The following is a 22,540-nucleotide window of genomic DNA, read 5'->3' on the forward strand; positions in this document are numbered from 1 at the left end:
ACATAGGCCTAGTTTATCCGATGCCTACAACTGATTTTTTTTTTAATATTTGATTATTCGTTTTGAGAAAGAGCATGTACACACAAGTGAGGGAGGGGCACAGAGGAGAGACAGAATCCCAAGCAGGCCCCACACCATAACAGAGCCTGATGTGGACTCGAATTCACAAACCATGGCCTGAGCTGAGATCAAGAGTCAGAAGCTTAACTGACTACACCACCCAGGCATTCCTGATTTTTTCCCCCTTACCTGAATTTGATTCCTGCTAAAGTTCATTTTATTGGTTTTCTGGCACAATTCCTGTCTTTTGAGGTATTTTTGAATAGTGAGTCCTCTCTATTTGTTGTCATTTCTAGTTTGGTGCTGCATAAACTGGTAAGGATGTTTTTATCCAGTTAAAATATGTGACAGGCCCTTGAGTGAGCATCCATCCTTTAGTTGATCCTGCTGACCCAGGAGCAAAGCAATTTTTGAGTAAGATTCAAGTACCATTCTTCAATCCAGACTTTTAGTAAGAGAGAAAGGGAAATCTTTGTGTTTAAAAAAAAATTAGTCAAAGATAATGAAGAAAAAAAAACATTAAGCTCAAGTGTATGCAAAATATAGGTTGTCAAAGGATTATTAAAACATTATTGGCTATAAATTCCTTTTATGAGGGTGTTTGGGGCAAATCCTACTTACACTCACTCAGCCTGTTTTCTTTTCTTTTTTAAAATTTATTTTTCAGAGAGAGAGAGACAGACGGAGTGTGAGTGGGGTAGAGACAGAGAGATGGGGAGACACAGAATCCAAAGCAGGTTCCACGGTCTGTGCTGTCCCCACAGAGCCCAATGCAGGGCTTGAACTCACACTGAGATCAGGACCTGAGCCAAAGTCAGACACTTATCAGACTGAGCCACCCAGGTGCCCCAGCCTGTTTTCTTTTTAAAGCTGCTGTTTGTTTTGGAGTCACTGCTAATGCTCACAGCTCTGTGACAGTAGTGGCTTTTTTGGCATCCCAGAGAATGTTAGTTGTGAGACAAATCAGGGAACTTTGAAGGAGGAGAGAGAACCAGTTCATGCTTTGCATGTGGTGTACAGTGCAGTTACTTTTACTGCTATCACCACTGGGTTGTTTGTGTCACTTTTGCTTCAGCCTCCCCAAACCAGTCATTTCCAGTGCTTGCTGTGCAATGAGTTAAAAAAGAGGGGCGCCTGGGTGGCTCAGTCGGTTAAGCGTCTGAGTCCAGTTCAGGTTATGATCTCACAATTCGTGGGTTCGAGCCCCACATCAGGTTCTGTGCTGACAGCTCAGAGCCTGGAGCCTGTCTTCGGATTCTGTATCTCCCTCTCTCTGACCCTCCCCTGCTCGCGCTCTCTCTCTCTGACTCTCAAAAATAAATAAAAAACATCAAAACATTTTTAAAAAAGAAAAAAGCCTATGTTTCCTTCAGAACACCCTCCCCCGCCCCCACCCCCCCCACAGCCAATTCTGGCTTAATAGGCCTGGGGTGAAGAGGAGGATCCCAGAGTGCACAGCCCAGGTGGGAATGGCCTCTAGACTTTGTTTGGTTCCCCTGTAAGTTCTTGATTTCTCTTATCTTCCACAAGGTCACCTGTTTTGAAGATGACCCCTCCCTCAGTGTTCTAAGTCTTAGACACTGCTGTTACAGCCAGTGCCAGTATTTCCTCTTTCTCTCCACCTCTTTTCCTGCAAATGCCTCCAGATCCGATTTTGGACTTCATTCCTTCCCCTTTCCCATCAGATGAAGCACAAGTCATTTTGGGAATCTTTTTCATTGAACAGCTCTGTTCATCCTTTCCTTTCTTAATACCTCTTGTTTCTGGATTGACTTGTAGGAAGCTCACAGTTCAAGCTGTTAACAAAAGTAGTTAAAAGAGTCCTGCTACCTATAGTGCAGTGTCTGCATCCAGATCAGTGTAATGAATCTGGTAAACTAAAACAAACAGTATAGTAAATGGAATCTAAAACCCTTCTTGATTATACATATTCAGAATATTGAAAATAAAAATGTTTGTATGGGGTGCCTGGGTGGCTCAGTTGATTGAGCATTGGACTCTTGATTTCAGCTCAGGTCATGATCCTAGGGGCCTGGGATCAAATCATACATTGGGCTCCTTGTTGGGCATGAAACCTGCTTGAGATTCTCCTCTCCCTCCCTCTCTCTCCTACACCCTCTTCCTCTCTCTCTCTCTCTCTCTCTCTCTCTCTCTCCCCCCCGTCTCTCCCCCCCTTCTTCCTTCCTCTCCCCCTCTACCCTGCATGTGCACACGCATGCACACACACACACTCTCTCTAAAAATAAAATGAAAAAAAATTTTTCTTAAGTATGTATATTTTTTCATTTCAAAAGTTGTAGTGGAAATGCAAGAAAAGGGGCGCCTGAGTGGCTTAGTCAGTTAAGCATCCCATCTTCATTTCAGCTCAGGTCGTGGTCTCACAGTTTATGAGTTTGAGCCCTACATTGGGCTCTGCTTGGCACCTGCTTGGGATTCTCTCTCCCTGTCCCTCCCCCTCTTGCTTGGGCATTTTATCTCTCTTTCAAAAGAAATAAATAAACAAAAAAGAAATGTAGGAAAATACAGCTTCCATGTCGTCACTGCTTTAGGGGGAACTTTTAAATTTATTGCCAACCTTATTTGTGATTTGGCAGGAAATAATGCAGCTTGACATTTAAAGTAGATTGTGAATTAAGAATATATAATTTATTTTTTGTAAATTATATCAATTATAATTATACAAATGTACCCATGATTCATTGTTATTTTAGAGAAGTCACTAAAGAGCCGAATATTTTAAATAGGTTAAAATTAGAGCATAACATGGACCCATTTACAGAAAATTGAAAACGGGGCACATATTAGGCCTTTGGGAGAGAATCCTAACAGTGACTATAGCAGCTGGAATCACAGCCCCATACTAAGTGTTTGTCATGTGCCAGGTACTGTTGCAAGCTTCCCATGGATCCAGCTCCTTTAACTGGGTGAGTGCCAGAGTTCCAGGAAGGTCACATCGCCTAGACCTGGTCACTGCTAGCGCCAGGCTAGGGCCAGGTATTAGGCTCCAGATATCAGATTATAATGACTGTGTACACCATCTACATCACACATTGCCTGTTTCTCACATCAGACCCATGACATAGCTATTTTTATCTATATTTTACAGATGAGCAGGCTGAAGTTTGCTAACATTTTGTAGCTTATTCAGTTATCCAGTGAGGAAGCAACTGCACTGGTGTTAGAACCTAAAGCCTAATTTCACATAGTCTTTTTCCACCATGTCCCTTTGGAAGGAATCAGGCCCAGCACCTTCCATATGGGAAAAATAGCAAAGGAGTGTACTGAAGTTCAGCTTACATAAGGTAGATACCCAGTAAAATCTGTTCTTTATTAATTACAAAATTTATTTTGACACTAAATTAATATTTACTCATATTACCCTGATTCAAGGAATCTTGACCATCAGGATCTGGGCTTTTGGGAGTAGGAGAATCTCTTTGTCTTAGAAATATTTAATCCTAAAAATCCATATTGCTGCTGCTCTTACTTAAAATTTTTTAATTTTTTAAAATTAAAAAAAAATTTTTTTAACGTTTATTTATTTTTGAGGGACAGAGAGAGCATGAACTGGGTAGGGCAGAGAGAGAGGGAGACACAGAATCTGAAGCAGGCTCCAGGCTTTGAGCTGTCAGCACAGAGCCCAACGCGGGGCTTGAACTCATGAATCGTGAGATCACGACCTGAGCCAAAGCCTGCCGCCAACCCACTGAGCCACCCAGGCTCCCCTAAAATTTTTTAAAAAACTGCATAATTTTATTAATCAGCTAAATCTAAGCAGTTATTTAAAATTAAGTTTTAATTTTCATTAAATGCTTTTTTACGTAAGAAAATGTTAGATGTGGGACACTTTGGTGGCTTGGTTGGTTAAGTGCCGACTTGAGCTCAGGTCGAGCTCTCCGATCCGAGCTCTCAGACCACACAGTTTGTGAGTTTGAGCCCTACCTTTGGCTCTCTGCTGTCAGCATGGAGCCTGATTTGGATTCTCTGTCTCCTCCTTTCTCTGCCCCTCCCCCACTCTCTCTCTCAAAAATAAACATTAAAAAAAGAAGAAAAGGGGCGCCTGGGTGGCTCAGTCAGTTAAGCATCCAACTTTGGCCCAGGCCATGAGCTCGTGGTTTGGTTCGTGGGTTCAAGCCCTATGCTGGGCTCTGTGCTGACAGCTCAGAGTCTGGAGCCTGCTTGGGATTCTGTCTGCGCGCGCACCCCCCCCCCCCATCTCCCGCCTCATGCTCACTTGCTCACATTCTCTCTCTTTCTCTCAAAAATTAATTCAAAAAACTTTTTTTAAAGAAGAAAACAATGTTAGATGTTTACAGTATAAATATTATAGTAAATGAACAGCCTTTTACCTTGAGAAATGGATCATCATAATACCTATAAGTCACTCCCACTGTGGCCCTCCCAAATTTGATTCCTCTTTTTCCTTTCCCACCTACCAGGTAACCACTGACAAGAATTTTACGTTGTTTTCTGTTGTCTTTATAATTTTGCCATATATGGATTCATCAAAATAGTATAAAGGTTTTATTTTTTAAATTTTTTCCAAAAATGTAAAGGTTTTAAATACTATATAAATGTAATCACACTATATGTATCCTTCTATTTGCTTTCTTTTGTCCAAATTGTGTTCCATGTTGACATATTTAACTTTAATCACTTTCTCTGCTGTGCTCATTTTCATGATTATATAGAATTCTGTTACGTGCATACACCATGAATTATATGTCCCTTCTCTGGTTCAGAAACATTTGGGTTGCTCTTAGCTATTTGTATTAACAAATTCTGTTGCTATGAGTTGTGAGAGTTTCTTACTGATAAATATATCTCCAGTAGTAACATTATTGGTTCACAGGGTCTGTTTATTGGAGCTGGCCAAATTGTTTCCAGAGCAGTTGTTTAATTGCTATTCCCACCAATAGCATATAGGTGACAGTACCAGTCATGTCACATCCTCATCAAAATCTGAATTTGTTTGATTTTTTAATTCTTGCCAATCTGATGGATATAAAAATAACATTTCATCGTGGTTTTTATTGGTCTTACATCTTTTCATATTGTTATTTTTGTTTCTTCTGTGAAGAAGTCTTACATCTTACATCTTTTCGTATTATTTTGTCTCTTCTATGAAGTGCCTCTTTGAGTCTTTCATTCAGTTTCGAGTGGGTTTTTTTCTTAATCATTTTAGGAGATTATTCTGGATACTAACATACATGGCAGATGTCTTCTTGAAGCTATCTTTCTATTGTCTTGATGTTGTCTTTTGATGAAAAGCAGAGGTTCTTTATTTTAAGGCACCTGAATTGATCGGTCTTTTCTTACAAGTTTTTGTGGGTTTTGTGTCGTCTTTAAGAAATTCTTCCTAGGGGCGCCTGGGTGGCTTAGTCGGTTAAGCATCCGACTTTCTCTTAGGTCATGATCTCACGGTTCGTGGGTTCGAGCCCCGCGTCGGGCTCTGTGCTGACTGCCAGCTCAGAACCTGGAGCCTGTTTCAGAGTCTGTGACTCCCTCTCTCGCTGACCCTCCCTTGCTCACGCTCTCTCTCTCTCTCTCTCTCCTAGAAATAAATAAAACATTAAAAATTTAAAAAAGAAAAAAAAAAAAAGAAATTCTTCCTAGGATGCCTGGGTGGGTCAGTTGGTTGAACATCTGACTCCTGGTTTCCACTCTGGTCATGATCTGTGTGCTGACACCGTGCAGCCTGCTTGGGATTCTGTCTTCCTCTCCGCCCCTCCCCCGCTCATACTCCTATGCGAATTCTTTCTCTCAAAAATAAATTAAGAAAGAAATTCTTCCATACCTGTGGCCATAAGATGTTTTTCTATTGTCCTAAAGTTTTTGTAATCTCTAATCTATCTGAAAGTTGAGTGTATTGTGACGTAGGGATCCAATTTCATGGGTTGTTTTTTTTTTTTGTATGTGCTACAGCCTACCCCCTGGTGCCTCCTTTCCCTCCTGATTGTGCGGAGCAGTTTCCATGCCTGCCGCAGCCTGGTACACACACTTCTTGTTCTTCTGAAGTGGTTCCTCTGGGTCACTTAGCAGTTGCTTTTTTAAAGGCAATTATTTTAAATTTATTTTCACATTTTTAATATTATTAGTTTAGTGGCACATGATAAACAAAAAAACCTAAAATACATGTTAAGTAAAATCTGAGCTAAGTTAACAGGAACACATGAGTGACAAAGGAGACTTACCTCTCTCATGCATGACACATTAAGTAGGAGAAAAAAGATATAGATCTTAATATATTAGCCTATATTATAACTTGGTGCAGTTTTTTTTTAACGCACCCATTTCTTAGGATATGTTATAACTATGTGCCAGGAAATTATTGTAATAGCTGTCAAAATCTATGATGACTACAAAGTAAGTGATTTCTTCAGAGTTGCGTGGTACATAACTTGCATAACTGTAAGCAGTGCTTCTGTTAATATGATTAGTAAGCGTGACTAAGAGATCTTTCCAGGCTTCCTTTCCTTTCCTGTCCTGTCCCTTTTCCCCTTTTTAAATTTTTTAAATTTTAAATAGGCTCCATGCCCAGCGTGGGGCTTGAACTCATGACCCAGAGATCAAGAGTCACATGTTCCACAGATTGAGCCAACCAGGTGACCCTGCAAACTACATTTTCTGAATGAAGAGCAGTAAAAATAGAAACCAATAAAAATAGAAATAAACCAAAAGTACAGACATGTGGAACTTAAAACACAGAATTCATAGGTCAGTTATTAAAATGCAAACCAAAATTGCAATGTATTTAGACATCTTAATACTAATAAACTACATATCAGAACCTATAGAATACTGCTTTTGGTGCTCAAGGAAATTTGTAGCTTTAAACACATTATTAAACAAGAAAGAATGGCAATGAATGCACTAAATATTAAACTAACAGAGAACAAAATAAATCTTGGGAAGTATTAATCATAATGTAAGGAACTAATAAAGGCAGGAATTCACGAATTTGAGAAATAAAAGAAAAGAGAAATCTAAAGCTTTGGTTTTTGTTGTTACTTTTGAGGGGGGATGAAAAGAGAGGCAATAAAAAAGATAAACCACCTAGTTAACCTTAGGTAACTAAGTGGGGGAAAGGGAGAGAAAATACCAAATATGGAATGAGGGGCATGGAAAAGACCACATAGAGAAGAAGTAAAAGTTTTACAAGGGAACTTTTCGTGCAAATGAATTAGAACCAAGAAATGGATACTGTTTTAGGAAAACATAAGTTACCAAAATTAGCTCTAGGAAAGAATCTATATACACTTGTAGCTATAGAAGAAATTGAGAAAGTGGTAAAAAGGCCAGATGCCAGCCTCAAATTGCCAAACCCAGAATTTCATGTTTGACTTCTTTCAAACCTTCAGTGAGTAGATAGTACCATTTCTGTCCAGCTGTTTCAGAACTTAAGAAAGAAGGGGTACTTCCTAATTTTTTCTTTTTACCTTTTGAGAGAGAGTTCTAGTGATCAAGGGCCAAAGAAGGAGAAGGAATCCCATGAGGGGCAGAGAGACGGTTAGGGAGAGAGAAAGGAGAAAGAGATCCCATCAGGGGCAGAGAGAGAGGGAGGGAGGGAGTGTGTGGAGCCTGAAATAGGGCTCAAACTCACCCAATGCAGGGCTGAAACTCATGAACCATTAGATCATGATCTGAACTGAAGTTGGATACTTAACTGACTATGCCACCCAGGTACCCTGGAAATTTCTAATTCTTTTCTCAAATTAAGAATCACTGCTATCAGGGGCGCCTGGGTGGCTTAGTCGGTTAAGCGTCCGACTTTCGCTTAAGTCATGATCTTGCGGTTCGTGGGTTCAAGCCCCGCGTCGGGCTCTGTGCTGACTACCAGCTCAGAGCCTGGAGCCTGTTTCAGTCTGTGACTCCCTCTCTCTCTGACCCTCCCCTGCTCACGCTGTCTCTTTCTCTCTCCTAGAAATAAATAAAAACATTTAAAAAAAAAAAAAAGAATCACTGCTATCAGAATATCTTGGGAAACAGGGAAGAAAACTACTTTCAATCTCACATCCATTCAAAAACCAGAAATTAAAAGTGTTAGCATATAGGACGTAGAATTAAACATTAGAATATTTATCTTTGCTCCCTCCCCCCTTTACTATATAGTGGTAAAGGAATCAAAAAAAAAAGAAGTGACAGAATATAGAAGATTAGCTGACAAAGAATTGAACCTAGTTTTGCCAGATGGAGTGTGTGTGTGTGTGTGTAATGTTTAATAAATTCAGCAAACCAGACTAAGCTGAAACCAAGCCCCTATGAGCAGACGTTAAGGGTGGAGGTAGATAGAGGCCAGTAGCAAAAAGAATCATGCTGAGTCATGCCTCAGGATTCAGAAAGCTGAGAAATAAGTTCTAGCTCCTTTTCTGGGTGGAGTTACAAAGTAGAACTGGAAACAGCAAGACTGGCTGAAAGTTTGTGCAAGGGCCCTGTGCCACCTTTTGCAGCCTGCCCAGTGAGACAGCTCCCCTTCTCTGCCCTGTAGATACTGGGCAGTTTGTTTTCTGAAGAGGGTAAATCTAAGAGCTTCTAGACTTGGGGACCCTGTACTTCAAACAGGGGCCCACCCTCTTTGCTCACCTCCCAGAACTTGGTTAGCCCCTTGTATATTGCCTGAAAAGGAAATAGGAGATTTATTTTCTGGGAAAATAGACTTAAAAGAAAATACAGATACAGGGCACCTGGGCGACTCATTCGGTTAAGCATCCAGCTCTTGATTTAGGCTCAGGTCATGATCTCAAAGATCATGGTTTCGAGCCCTGTTTTGGGCTCAGCACTGATAATGCCTAGCCTGCTTAGTATTCTGTCTCTCCCTGTCTCTCGCCTCTTCCCCTCCCTTAAAAAAAAAAGTATAGATACAGACATTTGGGTGTTTTCTACCAAAGCTCCTTAATCTCTGCCTAGTCATCTTGTGTCCAACCCTCATATATGTAACTTTAGTCCAGAGTTTTGGTGGCTCTTTCTTTTTGTTTATTTATTTATTTTTGATAGCACAGAGGAGGGGCGGAGAGGGAGACAGAATCCGAAGCAGGCTCCAAGCTGTCAGTACAGCACTCAAAACTCATGAACCGTGAGATCATGACCTGAGTCTAAGTCAGATGCTTAAGCCACCCAGGTGCTCCCCTGCCCCCCTTTTAATGTTTGTCTATTTATTTTTGAGAGGTGCCTCTCTTAAATAAGGAAATATAGAAGGACAACCAGGAGTCTCCAGATATTTGAGAACAACCAGAGACTAAAACAAACAGGGATGAAAAAGAAAAACTGGAAGAGGAAACTAGACTACTTAAAAGAAAAAAATCCTATCATTTGTGTTTTCAAAGATTTAAAAAAGAGGAAGACAATGCAACAACAATCATTATATTCATGAAAGAACATGATGCATTGAAAAAGGACCATTGACATGATCTAACAATTCGTGAATTCGAGCCCCCGCATCGGGCTCTGTGCTGACAGCTCAGAGCCTGGAGCATCGGATTCTGTCTCCCTCTCTTTCTGTCCCTCCCTTGCTCGTGCTCTGTCTCTCTCTGTCTCAAAAATAAATAAAAAACATTAAATGTTTTTAAGAAGAAAAAGCATTGAGGAAGGGTAATTTATGGTATTGCAAAGAAAGTCAATAAAAGGGTTGGAAAATAAAGTCAAGGAAGCTTCTCAGAAAGTAACATAAAAATTCAAAGACTATGAGAATGAAGGAAGATATGGTATAAAATTGAAGTGTCTACCCAGGAGGTGTAGTTTGTGATAAAGAGGAGTGGTAAAAAGAACTGACAATAGGAGAGGAAGTTATCAAGGAATAGCAAAAGGTAGTTTCCCAGAACCGTGGAATCTGTACTTCCAGATTGAAAGGCTTGGTGTCCAGTGCAAAATGACTAAAGGCCTACAGTATATCTGGACTGAATGCTAATGTGCCACAGATACTAAATCTCTGGTACATTAAGATTAAATACCTCAAAGTTAAGGAGAAAGAAGAGGAAGAATTAGGTCACAAACAGAATTGTAACAAAATGGCATCACACTATTCTGCATTGCTATAAGCTGGAAGATAATGGACTGAGGCCTTCAAAATTCTGACTGAACTGGATATTCACAGGCAAAAGATTGAAATTGGACCCCTATCTTAAACCACCAACAAAAATTAACTCAAAGTGGATAAAGGACTTAAACGGAAGACCTGAATCATAAAGCTCCTGGAAGAAAACATAGGGAAAAGGTCTTTGACGTTGTTTTTGGCAATAATGTTTTGGGCATGACACCAAAAAAAACAAGCTACAAAAGCAAAAATCAACTAGTGGAAGTTTAGAAAACTTAATACACAGTAAAAGAAACAGTCAACAAAATAAAAAGGGAACTCACAGAATGGGAGAAAATATTTGCAAACCGTATGTCTGATAAAGGAGTGATATCTAAAAACATAAGGAACTTCTGCAGTTTAATAGTAAAAATAAACAAAACCCCAAATAATCAGATTAAAATGGACAAAAACCTACCTTTTTTCAAAGAAGACATTCAGATAGCCAGTAAGTACATGAAAAAGTGCTCAACATCACTCATCATCAGGAAAATGCAAATAAAAACCACAGTGAGATCTTTATCACCTTACACCCTGTTATCAAAAAGGGATAAATGCCCTCCAGGTTGTAGGGAAATGTGGGGAAATGGCGACCCTCGGGCGCCCTTTGTTGGTGGGAATTTAAATCGCTGCACCTGTTCTGGAAAACAGTATGGAGGGTCCTCGAACAATGAACAGTAGAGCTACCATATGATCTAGCAATCTCCCTTCTGGGGGTGCATCCATAGGAAATGAAGTCACCGTCTCACAGACATATCTGACCTTCACTGTCCACTGCAGGAACAATCCCAGTAGCCAAGACATTAACACACACGACAGACAGATGGATAAAGAAGATGTGAGATCTCTCTCACACACACACACACACACACACACACGCGCGCGCGCGCGCGAATAGTATTCAGCCATGAAAATGGAAACCCTGCAATTTGGGGCAACGTGGATAATCTCAGGGGCATTATGCTAAGTTAAGCAAGTCAGATGGAAAAAGACACATACTGTACGATCTCACTTATATGTAAAATCTTAAAAAATCGAACTCCTGGAAGCAGAGAGTAGGCAGTGGCTGCAGGGAGGGTAGGGGGAGGGAAATGGGGAGCTGTGGATACAGAGGGTACAAACTTCCCAGTAGGGGCCACGTGGATGGCTCCATCAGTTAAAGCATCCAACTCCTGATCTCCGCTTAGGTCATTATCTCCCAGTTCATGAAACTGATCCCCAAGTCAGGCTCCACATTGAGAGTGGATCTGCTTGGGATTCTCTCTCTTCTCCTCTTCTGCTCAAGCTCTCTCTGTCTCTCAAAATAAATAAATAAACATTTAAAAAAAAAAAAACACCTTTTAAAGCTGAGGGGAAATTTTTCTGGGAGAAAAATCTAATTTTTTTTTTATGTTTATTTTTGAGAGGTAGAGTGTGAGCAAGAGAGGGGCAGAGAGAGAGAGGGAGACAGACTCTGAAGCAGGCTCCAGGCTCCAGGCTCTGAGCTCCAAACTGTCAGCACAGAGCCTGACACAGGGCTCAAATTCATGAACAGGGAGATCATGACCTGAGCTGAAGTCAGACGCTTAATGGACTGAGCCACCCAGGCACCCTGAGAAAAATCTAATCTATAATTCTTTACCCAGCCAAATTGTCAATCACACGTGAAGACAGAATCAAATATTCTGGGGGCATGCAAGGTCTTAAAATTAACCATTTACTTACCCTTCCTTGGGAGCTACTGGTGGGATATATTTCACCACAAGAGAGAATAACAAGAAAGAGACAAGTATAGGATCCAGAACAGGAAACCCAACACAGTGAGCCTTGAGAGCAGGACAGAGGGCTTCAAAATATGAATATCTGTAAGGGAAAAAAAAGTTACTTAACTGTGAAAGTATTTTGAAAGGAGATTTACATTTCTGTCACAGAGTTTTAAGGGTGAATTAGTAAGTGAGGGATATATAAAAAACCTAAGGGACAGGGGCACCTGGGTGGCCCAGTTGGTTCAGCATCAGACTTTACTTTGGCTCAGGTCATGATCTCATTGTTCATGCGATTGAGTTGTGCGTTGGGCTTCATGCTAATGGTGCAGAGCCTACTTTTTATTCTCTCTCTCCCTCTGTCTACGCCCCTCCCTCTCTTTCTCTCAAAACTATTTATTTAATAGACTTAAAAAAAAACAACTTAAGTGAACAAAATTACTAAGGAAGTTATTGGCTCCGAGGAAACCAAAAATAAATGAAAAAGATGGAAATGCATTCCTAGTGTGGCTGTAAATATTTATATACTGTAAACTGAATAACTTAGCCAAATGTTATGATAACTGATTAGGAGGAAGGAATGAAGGGACATAGGGTCGGGAAAGGACATAAGAGAGTGAAGTCTTCAATGCCCATATTAAGAAATTAGTAAAGGGGCACCTGGATGGCTCAGACAATTGAGCACCTAATTTTTGACCTCAGCTCAGGTCTTGATCTCAAGGTCATCAGATGAGACCCTGGATTGAGCTCCATACTGGGTGTGTAGCCTACTTAAAAAAAGATTCAATAGATAATGGGGTTGGGGAGGGGCTAAACAAATCAGTGGACAGTAGCACAAGCAGGCTATTTAGAAGTAAGTCAGCAAATGCCAGAGTTGAAAATGCGTGCCATAGTAGGTAGCTACAAGAAAACATCTAAAATGGAAACTCAAGCATTATATTCTGGGTTTTGTGAAATAAGTAGGTAAAGAGTAGATGAAATTGCTAAAAAAGTTGAAAGGATTGCTTCTGGGAACTCCCCAGAGAAGAGGGGCAAACAGAAGATGGCAGGGATGAGTTTGGATGAGTAACCAACAGGGCCTGCCTTGGCAGACACAGGTCTTACTTCCTTAACTCCATGAAAGGTCATGCAAATCGGTAAATAGGAATATATAATCTAATAGAAAATAGTCAAAAGATATACTTAAGTAATTAATAGGACAGATGGTCAGTATTCAAGTAAAAATGTTCCGCATCCTATACATACCATTTTTTCACCAATCAGACCTGCAAAAAAAAACTAGTAATGCATAGTGTTGGCAAGAATATAGAGAAACAGGAAACCTCATATGTTGTCAGTAGTGCAGTCTATTTTAATTTAGTAATATAGCACTAACAAAGCTTTAAAGGCATGCATGCCCTTTGGGGTGCCTGGCTGGTAGAACATGTGACTCTTGATCTTGAGGTTTTGAGTTTGAGCCCCACACTGGGTGTAGAGATTACTTGAAAAAATAAAATCTTAAAAAAAAAAAAAAAAAAAAAGGCATGTATGCCCTTTGGCCCCCGTTGACTTTCTAAGATTCTACCTTGCCACTACGTCTGCATAAATGTACAAGGATGTATATACAGAAGTCCCCCCTTACGCAGGGGGGGGCATGTTGCAACACTCCCTGTCTGAAACTATGGATAGTACAGAACTTATGTATACTGTGTTTTTCCTATACACACACACCTAGTTTAATTTACAAATTAGGCATAATGAGAATAGCAATAATGACTAATAGTAAAGTAAAACAATAGCAATGTACTGTAGTAAAGTTCTATGAATGTGGTATCTCTCAAAACATCTTACTGTACTGTATTTCCCCTTCTTTTTTTTTTAAAAAAATTTTTTTTTTTTTTTATGTTTTATTTATTTCTAGGAGAGAGAGAGAGAGACAGCGTGAGCAGGGGAGGGTCAGAGAGAGAGGGAGTCACAGACTGAAACAGGCTCCACGCTCCGAGCTGGCAGTCAGCACAGAGCCCGACGCGGGGCTCGAACCCACGAACCGCGAGATCATGACCCAAGCGAAAGTCGGACGCTTAACCGACTAAGCCACCCAGGCGCCCCTCCCCTTCTTTTTTTAAAAAATATTTTTATTTATTTCTAGGAGAGAGAGAGAGAGACAGCGTGAGCAGGGGAGGGTCAGAGAGAGGGGGTCACAGACTGAAACAGGCTCCAGGCTCTGAGCTGGCAGTCAGCACAGAGCCCGATGCGGGGCTCGAACCCACGAACCGCGAGATCATGACCCAAGCGAAAGTCGGACGCTTAACCGACTAAGCCACCCAGGCGCCCCTCCCCTTCTTTTTTTAAAAAATATTTTTATTTATTTCTAGGAGAGAGAGAGAGAGACAGCGTGAGCAGGGGAGGGTCAGAGAGAGGGAGACACAGACTCTGAAATAGGCTCCAGGCTCTGAGGTGGCCGTCAGCACAGAGCCCGACGCGGGGCTCGAACCCATGAACTGCGAGATCATGACCTAAGCGAAAGTCGGAGGCTTAACCGACTAAGCCACCCAGGCGCCCCGTGTATTTCCCCTTCTTGTGATAATGTGAGATAATGAAACGGCTGGTGATGAGGTGAAGTGAGGCAAGTGATGTAGGCATATGACAGCGTTCTGCTACTCCTGACCTTCTAACCATGCATCAGGAGGAGCATCATCTGCTTTTGGACTGAGGTTGATCATAGGGAACTGAAACTGCAGACAAGGTCGAGGGGTGGGGGACTACTGTACATGGATGTTCAATATAATGTTATAATAGCGTAAATTTATTAGTAAGCTATGTGACATCAGTAAAATCCTAGTTAAATGCATGTAATACACCCAGAACTGTTATATCCCCACATCTCTAGACATCTCTTCCTGAGTAGGAAAGGTCATTGCTTTCGGCTAGTGTTGTTAGGTGGTCTTTAATAATGCTATTAATTATCTTATTTCCTATTGTTAACTTTCCTTTTCTGTTCTTTATTTTAAGACATTTAATGTCAAGGTGGTTCTCAGAGTTAACCAGAATCTCTTTGCCTGTCTTAAATACTGCCTTACAGCACTGGCTGTCACATTTACTTGACTTCAGAGATTCTCCCTGAAAGACTTGCTTGCCTTTCACCCACTAGCAGCCTCCACCCACATGGAGAGAAAGAATAGAATATGTTCCTCTTCTTAAGAGAGATCAAAACACAGCAATTTCCAGCTACCTTGTCTTTATTAAGATTCCCCTTTTAGGGGGGAAAAAAAACAACCCTTTTCTTTGTTTATTCTCAAACTTTTTTCTTAAAAATCAGATTAATTGCGGGAAGGGAGATAATACAGTTACGTGATTGAAAGTTCAAAGGACAGAAAAAAGTATAGAAGGAAGGGTCTTTACTCAGCCCTTGACTGCTAGCCACCCTGGTCCTGCTCCTGGGACAACCAGTAGCATCAGTTTCTGTTTGTCCTTCCAGAGATATTCTGTATATAAAAAAGCAAAGACATATATTTTTCCTTTTTTACACCAGGGCATTTTCTTCACAATTCCTTCTTCATTAAACTCTGTGGGCTTTTGCCAGCCTCCTTTGATTTTTTTATCTGAGAGGGGCTTTGATTTATTTTGTTCAGCAAAGCTGCAGGGAGCAGGGTAGTAAAATAGGGACAGAGTTTCCTGCACAGTGAAGAAGAAAAGCAGGTCTATCACCTTTCCATCTTCCTAAAGCACCCTCGAGATGCCCAGCACCTGGGATGCTGTTGGTAAATAGATTCTGGGCCCTGCCTGTAGGTCTGTGGTAGGCATTAGACCCCGGTGTCCAGATTTCATGGTCTTGCTGGCTGTCCTTTCTGAGTCTCCGTTGTGGACGCCAGTTCCCTCCTCTCTGAAATGTTTGCTTTTCAGTCTCTCTCTCTTTTCATTCTTCACAATTAGGCAGTGTTACTTCCTTCCAAGGATGCCATCTCTGTGCAGATAATTCTGCAGAATGTATCTCTAGCCCAGAATTTTTTGTTGAGGTTCGGATGCACATACCACGCTGTGCTTTCACTGGCGTCAAGCACCCCTCATTCTGCTTGTCCAAAACCAGTTCATTGTGCCCTGCTGTGCTGTGGCTTAGCGCGTCATGTCTTCTGTCTCAGAGTGGCACCCGAGGTGTTGGCATCTGCTTGACCTCCGTCTCTTGTACCCTCTGGATATTTCTTGACTGTGTCACGTTCTCCTTATCCAAGACTGCTAATAATTACTCGTGAATCTTAAGAGTTACAATACGGCTATTTTCTGTTATGGAAGAGGGTAGTTTATGTTTGCTTCATTATTTCTGCCACCTAAGTTGTTGTTCAGCTTGTCAGTCAGCTGCCATGAAAAGCACAGGCCCTCCGTGTCACAGCCTGTGGCTCCTGTCGTGTACCTGTGTATCTGGAGAGGCGAGTCTGAAGATTTCCATCATCATGATTAGATCACAGTTTTACATGACCCCTTCCCCCCACCCTCCATTATCTTTTTATGTGCTCACTTCGTTTTTACATTGCTTGGTAAGTTGTCTTTTTCCAAAGATCATTTCTGGACATCCCAAGTCCTGGCTGTTGGAACATTTTTTAGTCTGTGGTACTGTATACTTGGTGTGTCCGTGGTATTCTGATCACCAGCATCCTGAATCTTTGCCTTCGAACATGTTTGTTCTCCCCCTGGGTAACCAGTTCCTAGAAGACATGAAGATGTTAGGAGGATGCAGGTTGGTCATTTTATCCATTTCAGTGATTTTTCATTTTGTTTTTTTACAACTAGTCTTAAGATTGAAAAGGAATATAGAGAAGTAAGTAGAATTAACATAGTAGAAATAGGTGATTTCTCTTCAAGTTTCCTTTTGTAATAACAAAACTTTTAAAAGAATAGTGTGCTGCCCATCCCTCTGGCCCCATTCACCTTTCCTCTGGGTTTTCATAGCACGTCACTCAGCATGCCCTCTGCTGTAAGTCATGGGTTGTCTGTAGCAGATTAGTTGTCTACTGCTCTCTGACAAATCACTCCAAAACTTAGCAACTTAAACAGCCATTTGTTATCTCACAGTTTCTGTGAGTCTTGTGTTTGGGAGTAACTTAATGGGGTAGTTCTGTCACAGGTGCTGTCAGGGAGCTTTGGGGAAGAGCTCCAACTACAGGCATCTGAAGACTTGATTGGGACCGGCAGATCTGCTTCCAGAGGAGCCCTCTCACCTGCCTCTGTCGAGGGGCTGCATTTCCTCCCCGGCTGTGGGCATGAGACCTCAGTACCTTGCCATCTGGGTCTGTCCATTCAAGGTCATGACACACAAGCAAGCGATCTGTGAGAGCCTGGAGGATGCCCTGTGCCTTTTAGTACCTGGTCAATCTCTGAAAGTCCCCCACCATCACTTCTGCCTTACTCTGTTCATAGAAGCAGGTCACTAAGTGCACCCCTCACTCAAAGGGAATGATATTAAGTTCTGCCTTTTGCAGGGAGGATTATCAAAGAATTTGTAGACATATTTTAAAAACCACCGTACCTGGGGTGCTTGTTGAAAGAAAGATTTCTCAGGGTGCCTGGGTAGTTCAGTCAGTTGAGTGTCCAACTCTTGGTTTCAGCTTAGGTCATGATCCCAAGATCATGGGATCGAGCCCCACATCAGGCTCCATGCCTGCTTAAGATTCCGTCTCTCTCAAAAAAAAAAAGGGCGGGGGCACCTGGGTGGCTCAGGGTTGGGCATCTGACTCTTGGGTTTGGCTCAGATCATGATCTCAGTTTGTGAGTTCGAGCCTCTGAGGCTCTGAGCCTGCTTGAGATTCTCTTGCTCCCCTGCTTGCTCATACTTTCTCTGTCTCAAAAATAAATAACTTAAAATTTTTTTACTTTATTATTTTTTTTTTAAGTAAGATTCTCAATCCCATTTCAGATCTAGTGAGAGGTAGGGCCCAGGGACCTGCAGATTGTACACCCTTATGATCCTGATGCAAGTGACCTGAAAACCACGCTCAGAAATGTACTGTTCTGCCAGATGGATCCCTTGGTCTTCCTTAGATAGTCTTAATTGGTCACACCATATCTTTCCTCATGTGTCCAAAGCACACTGAGCTCATTTTCTGCTATAGACCTTTTGTAAAGTCCTGCACAAGTCTGGGTACTGAAGTGAACTCTGCCTCCTTAGGGCTCCTGGAGTACTGCATTTTTTCCTGCTCCTTGGCTCTGATTACTTTGTGTCAGTGCTGCACTGCCAGTAGGGATTTAAAACCAATTGCCTTCATTTGACCTGCCTTGCAGCCAGCAGAACTATGAAACCACACTTCCTTGTGGTCAGTACTGTCTTGCGGGCGTGTGTCAAAGGAGTGGATTCCTGCTATGCATCAGGCTTGGTTTCAAGTGTACTGTTGTGAAAGGAGATTGATGTCCCCCCCACACACACACCCAGGTCCACAAAAAGGTATCCTTGCACTTGAAAGACATTCTAGCATTCTAGTGAGGAAGCAGACAGACCGCTATGATCTTCTCAGGTAAGGTTTACAGAGGATCTGCCTGAGACTTCACGGACAGAAAGAAGAGACTCTAAGGAAGGAAGGAGCTTCATATGCTCTCCTGCCTGAGAGGAGTCACAGGAGTTGGGATGGCTGGAGCCGAGGTGGGAGGGGCAAGCCTGGGTTTCATTCAGAATGCAGCTTCCTAACTTGTGTTGGTTTTGTATCTAACTTGGAGCTCTTCTAATTAAGCAGTTATGGAAATAACTGGGAGATTCAGATTATATGCTACAAATTCAACTGTAATGGATTGGAAAACAGGATTTCTGTGTGGGCTTGACAGAGGGAAACTAAGAATTCAAACCTGAATGGTGGTCAGGGTAGTTATTTTCTCATCCCAGAACATAAAATGTGAGAATGACCACAACAGCAACAGGAGAGATTTATGTTGGAGATAAAAGTGCTCCAGCCTTTAGAGATGACCCAGTCTTCAGGAAAGGAATCTTACTCCTTTGACTCCATGTTTTTAAGCTCTGATCTCAGTCTGTAGGTCAGATGCGTCCATGCCCATCTTCATGCTCTAGTGGTTAGGTGCCGATTGAGTTCTAGATCAGATGTGGTGGACAGGGCAAGTGCATTGAGACCCCTGTGGTTTCTTCCCAGGTTCCTTTCCACATAGTCAGCTGCTCCTCCTTTTCCCAAGTTCTGCTCAGCCCGTGCCTCTCATAGGTTATAGATACTGGGTGTTGGGAGACCTGGTTCTAGCCCAATTCCCCACAGAAAGAGAGCTGGACCTTCAGAGGTATTTTCCTCTCCTTTCCTGGTTTCCACTTGTTTGCAAGAGGATTGGATAAGATTACCTCTAGATTTCTGTTATTTACTGAGCTTCTGATATTAGCCTAGGCCATAACACTGTGACCCTCTTCCGAATTCACAGCACATGTATATACAACAACAGTTTAATGTTTCTCCTTATTCTGTGTGATGGCTGGACAGCTCTCTGGTCCTGACTGGGTGGTTTTTCTTATGGTGTCCACTGGGTTCACTTGGGTACCAGCATCCGGCTGACAAGTTGAGGGGGCTGTCCTCTGTTGGAACAGTGGGTCTTTTCCTACATAGTCTTTTATCCTTAAAGAGGCAAGACTGGCCTCTTCATATCATGCCAACATCATTCCCAGAGAGCAAGCCCCAATATGCAACCATTTTCCAACCTCTTGCTTCGTATTTGGTAATGTCCCATTGGCCAGAGCCAGAGCCAGTCACACAGCCAGTACAAAAGTGTGAATGTGTGAGGCAGGACTAATTAGGGCCATTAATTGAACAGTCTGCCACACCTTCCATTCTAAATTACCTGCTTTCTCCAACAAGGATTTCCCAAAGTGGTTTTGTTCAAAATCTTTTCATAGAATTACTTGGAATTATTAGTACATTCATGATGTAGTTCATTAGGACTGTACACGTATGGATTTGGAATATCTACCCCTGGGTAGGTACTGAATCAGACTAAGTTTCATCACAAACTATTCTTGCCTAAATCTGGTCTTACATGTCCGAGATAGCAAAATATAATTCAGATTATGGTATCATCCTTCCCTGGGACTTCTGCTTTTTCAGGAGATAAAACTGAAGCATTTATAGCTGCCCTGGACTCTCTTGCTAGTGTTAGATGCGGACTGTCGAACATTATCGGTGGATCAGTTATCTAGGAGATTTAATTTGTATTGCAACAGTGGAATAGAATGTTTAATAACCTATGTTGGGGGATTATGTGTTTGTTTTTTAGCTCTTCAGAGAAGTAAGAATAATGAAGATTTTAAATCATCCAAACATAGGTACTTTCTGCTTTCTTAAATACTTTTGGGTCTAAATGCATTCCATTTTGTGTCTAAACATGTATTCCAGGAGCGATAGGAGATTCCTTCCTTCCTCCCAGCCCAGGTACACTTTTTGTAAAATATATATTTATATAAATTTCTGATCATTTGTATTATTAACTTTTGGGAATTACTGAAGTCAGGTCAAAAGCTTAGTTAGGTATTAAACACATGAATTTAAAGCTTTAATGCAGTAGAAACATCTGTAATCAAATTATAATTTTCTAATTTTTAATGCATATTAGAACATAACATAGTTTTATTTAATTCATAGATAAAGGAATTATGATAAGTCAGAGTTAAGATTTTCAAAGGTATAAGTTTTTGCTTTGGCATTGTTCTTAAGAAATCATTTCTTAAATATTAAATCATATTTTAAAAGATACAGGATACCTGCCATCTAATGGAATTTTGATAGGAATTGTTTTTCAGCACAGATGTGTTTTATGTGCCCTCTGTGTGCATGGCTCTGTGCTAGGTGTGATGAGGTGGAATTGAAAGGTAGAGTGTCACCTGGCTGGCTCAGTCAGTTGAGCACACAGCTTTTGATCTTGGAGTCTTGAGTTCAAGCTTCATGTTGGGTGTAGAGCTTACTTAAAAATAAGTAAGGATGAGGAAGGGTCATGGTCTTGCTGTCATCATAATTGTTGGACCAAGGTCAAAGTATGCAAATTACTTAGTATTTTGTATATATATATCAATGAAAACTTTTGATCCAACATATAATAGAGCTGTTTATAAATAGCATAGCTTTTTTTTTTTTTTTTTTACACAGTGATATCTCCTACAATCTAAAAATACTATTTCAAGAGTGAAATAGCTGTTAAGACAGCCACTTGACACCCAGCTTAATATCAAAATCAGGTCTAGGAACTGATCAAGTATCAAGGGATGATACTTGATGTTAAGGATACCCTGTCAAGAATTTTTTTTTTTTTTTTTTTAAGTTTACATCCAAGTTAGTTAGCATATAGTGCAATAATGATTTCATAAGTAGAATCCAGTGATTCATCCCCTACATATAACACCCAGTGCTTATCCCAACAAGTGTCCTCTGTAATGCCCCTTGCCCATCTAGCCTATCCCCCCACATACGACCCCTCCAGCAACCCTCAGTTTGTTCTTTATATTTAAGAGTCTCTTATGTATTGTTCTGCTCCCTGTTTTTATATTACTTTTGCTTCCCTTCCCTTCTGTTACCTGTTTTCTATCTTAAATTCCACATGAGTGAAGTCCTATGATATTTGTCTTTCTCTGACTACTTTCGGTTAGATTAATACCCTCTAGTTCATCCACGTTGTTCCAACCCTATCAAGAGTTCTTAAGGCATAAGAATAAAAGATAAAATGGAGCCACAGGAGGAAAAGCTTGTATCCTATTTCATCAAATTTAAGCCACATCATTTAAAAAGCATTATTGGTTGTACATACTGCTAAGGAAAAAAAAAATGCTACCCTCCCATCATATTATTAGTGATATTAGTTAAAATGTGAAAATCTTAGAATCAATAAATACATATAACAAGGAATATAATAGTGAGGAGAAAACCTTTCCTCACTTTTCATTTCAGCCCTTTGCATTTAGCCAGCTAACTCTGAATTTCAGATTCCACCTTTTCAACCAAATAACCAATCACAGCAGCCTAGAACTAGCTAACTTAAACATATTTTGTTTTTTAGTTAGTTAAGTTGTGCCCTGATTCAAGTTCCCTCTACTTACTCCTAAATGACATATCTTTGATAATAAGTATGAATTTCTAAAAATTTAAAATTGTATTGGATTCAGAGAGCTTTTGCAGAAGAGCTGCATTGCATTGATATGTTGATGGTTTACCAGCATATATGCCTGAAATTTTTAAAAATTCTTTTTCCTGACAACCTGAACATAATATTTTAGAAATGATACAGCTCCTGAAGCCAAGACTACACTGTATGTTAATTAACTTGAGAATAAATTTTAAAAAAAGAAGAAAAAGAAATGATATGATAGTTTTATTCATCAGCTCAACAAACATATATTACATACTATGTTAGAACACTTTATTTGGTCTGATGCTCTGTAATAAAGTATCAGAAAACAGTCCTCAGTATGAGACTAGCACACCCTCCCCGTTTTTTGGTAAGTTTAACTTTCAAGTATGTATTACCAAAATAAAGTAGATTTGGAAAAAGTGATTCAGTAGCTTTAGACATGTACTTCAGTTTCATTTAAAAATATGTATATTTCTGATTGATTTGGTTTGGTAAATAAGCAGTAATAGAAGTATTAACTCTGTAACAAGAGACTGCTATCCACAGCCACACTGACCCATTGCAAATAATTCTTTAAAAAGTTCTTTTCAGTTAATTATAG

The 22,540-nt window shown here is 40.7% G+C and overlaps 1 protein-coding gene across 6 annotated transcripts in view; it reads left to right on the forward strand.

The window, feature by feature from the left end:
* Window positions 1–22,540, forward strand: part of MARK3 (microtubule affinity regulating kinase 3) — a 115,088-nt gene that overhangs the window by 50,301 nt on the left and 42,247 nt on the right. For all 6 annotated transcript variants that reach the window (XM_039255811.1, XM_039255813.1, XM_039255812.1 and 3 more), the window contains exon 4: window positions 20,098–20,146. In XM_039255811.1, the coding sequence (XP_039111742.1) occupies window positions 20,098–20,146 (49 nt within the window). The remainder of the gene's footprint in view (window positions 1–20,097; window positions 20,147–22,540) is intronic.

Source organism: Hyaena hyaena, unplaced genomic scaffold (genome assembly GCF_003009895.1).
Source record: "Hyaena hyaena isolate Hyena2069 unplaced genomic scaffold, ASM300989v1 scaffold_546, whole genome shotgun sequence".
NCBI classification, from domain to species: domain Eukaryota; kingdom Metazoa; phylum Chordata; class Mammalia; order Carnivora; family Hyaenidae; genus Hyaena; species Hyaena hyaena.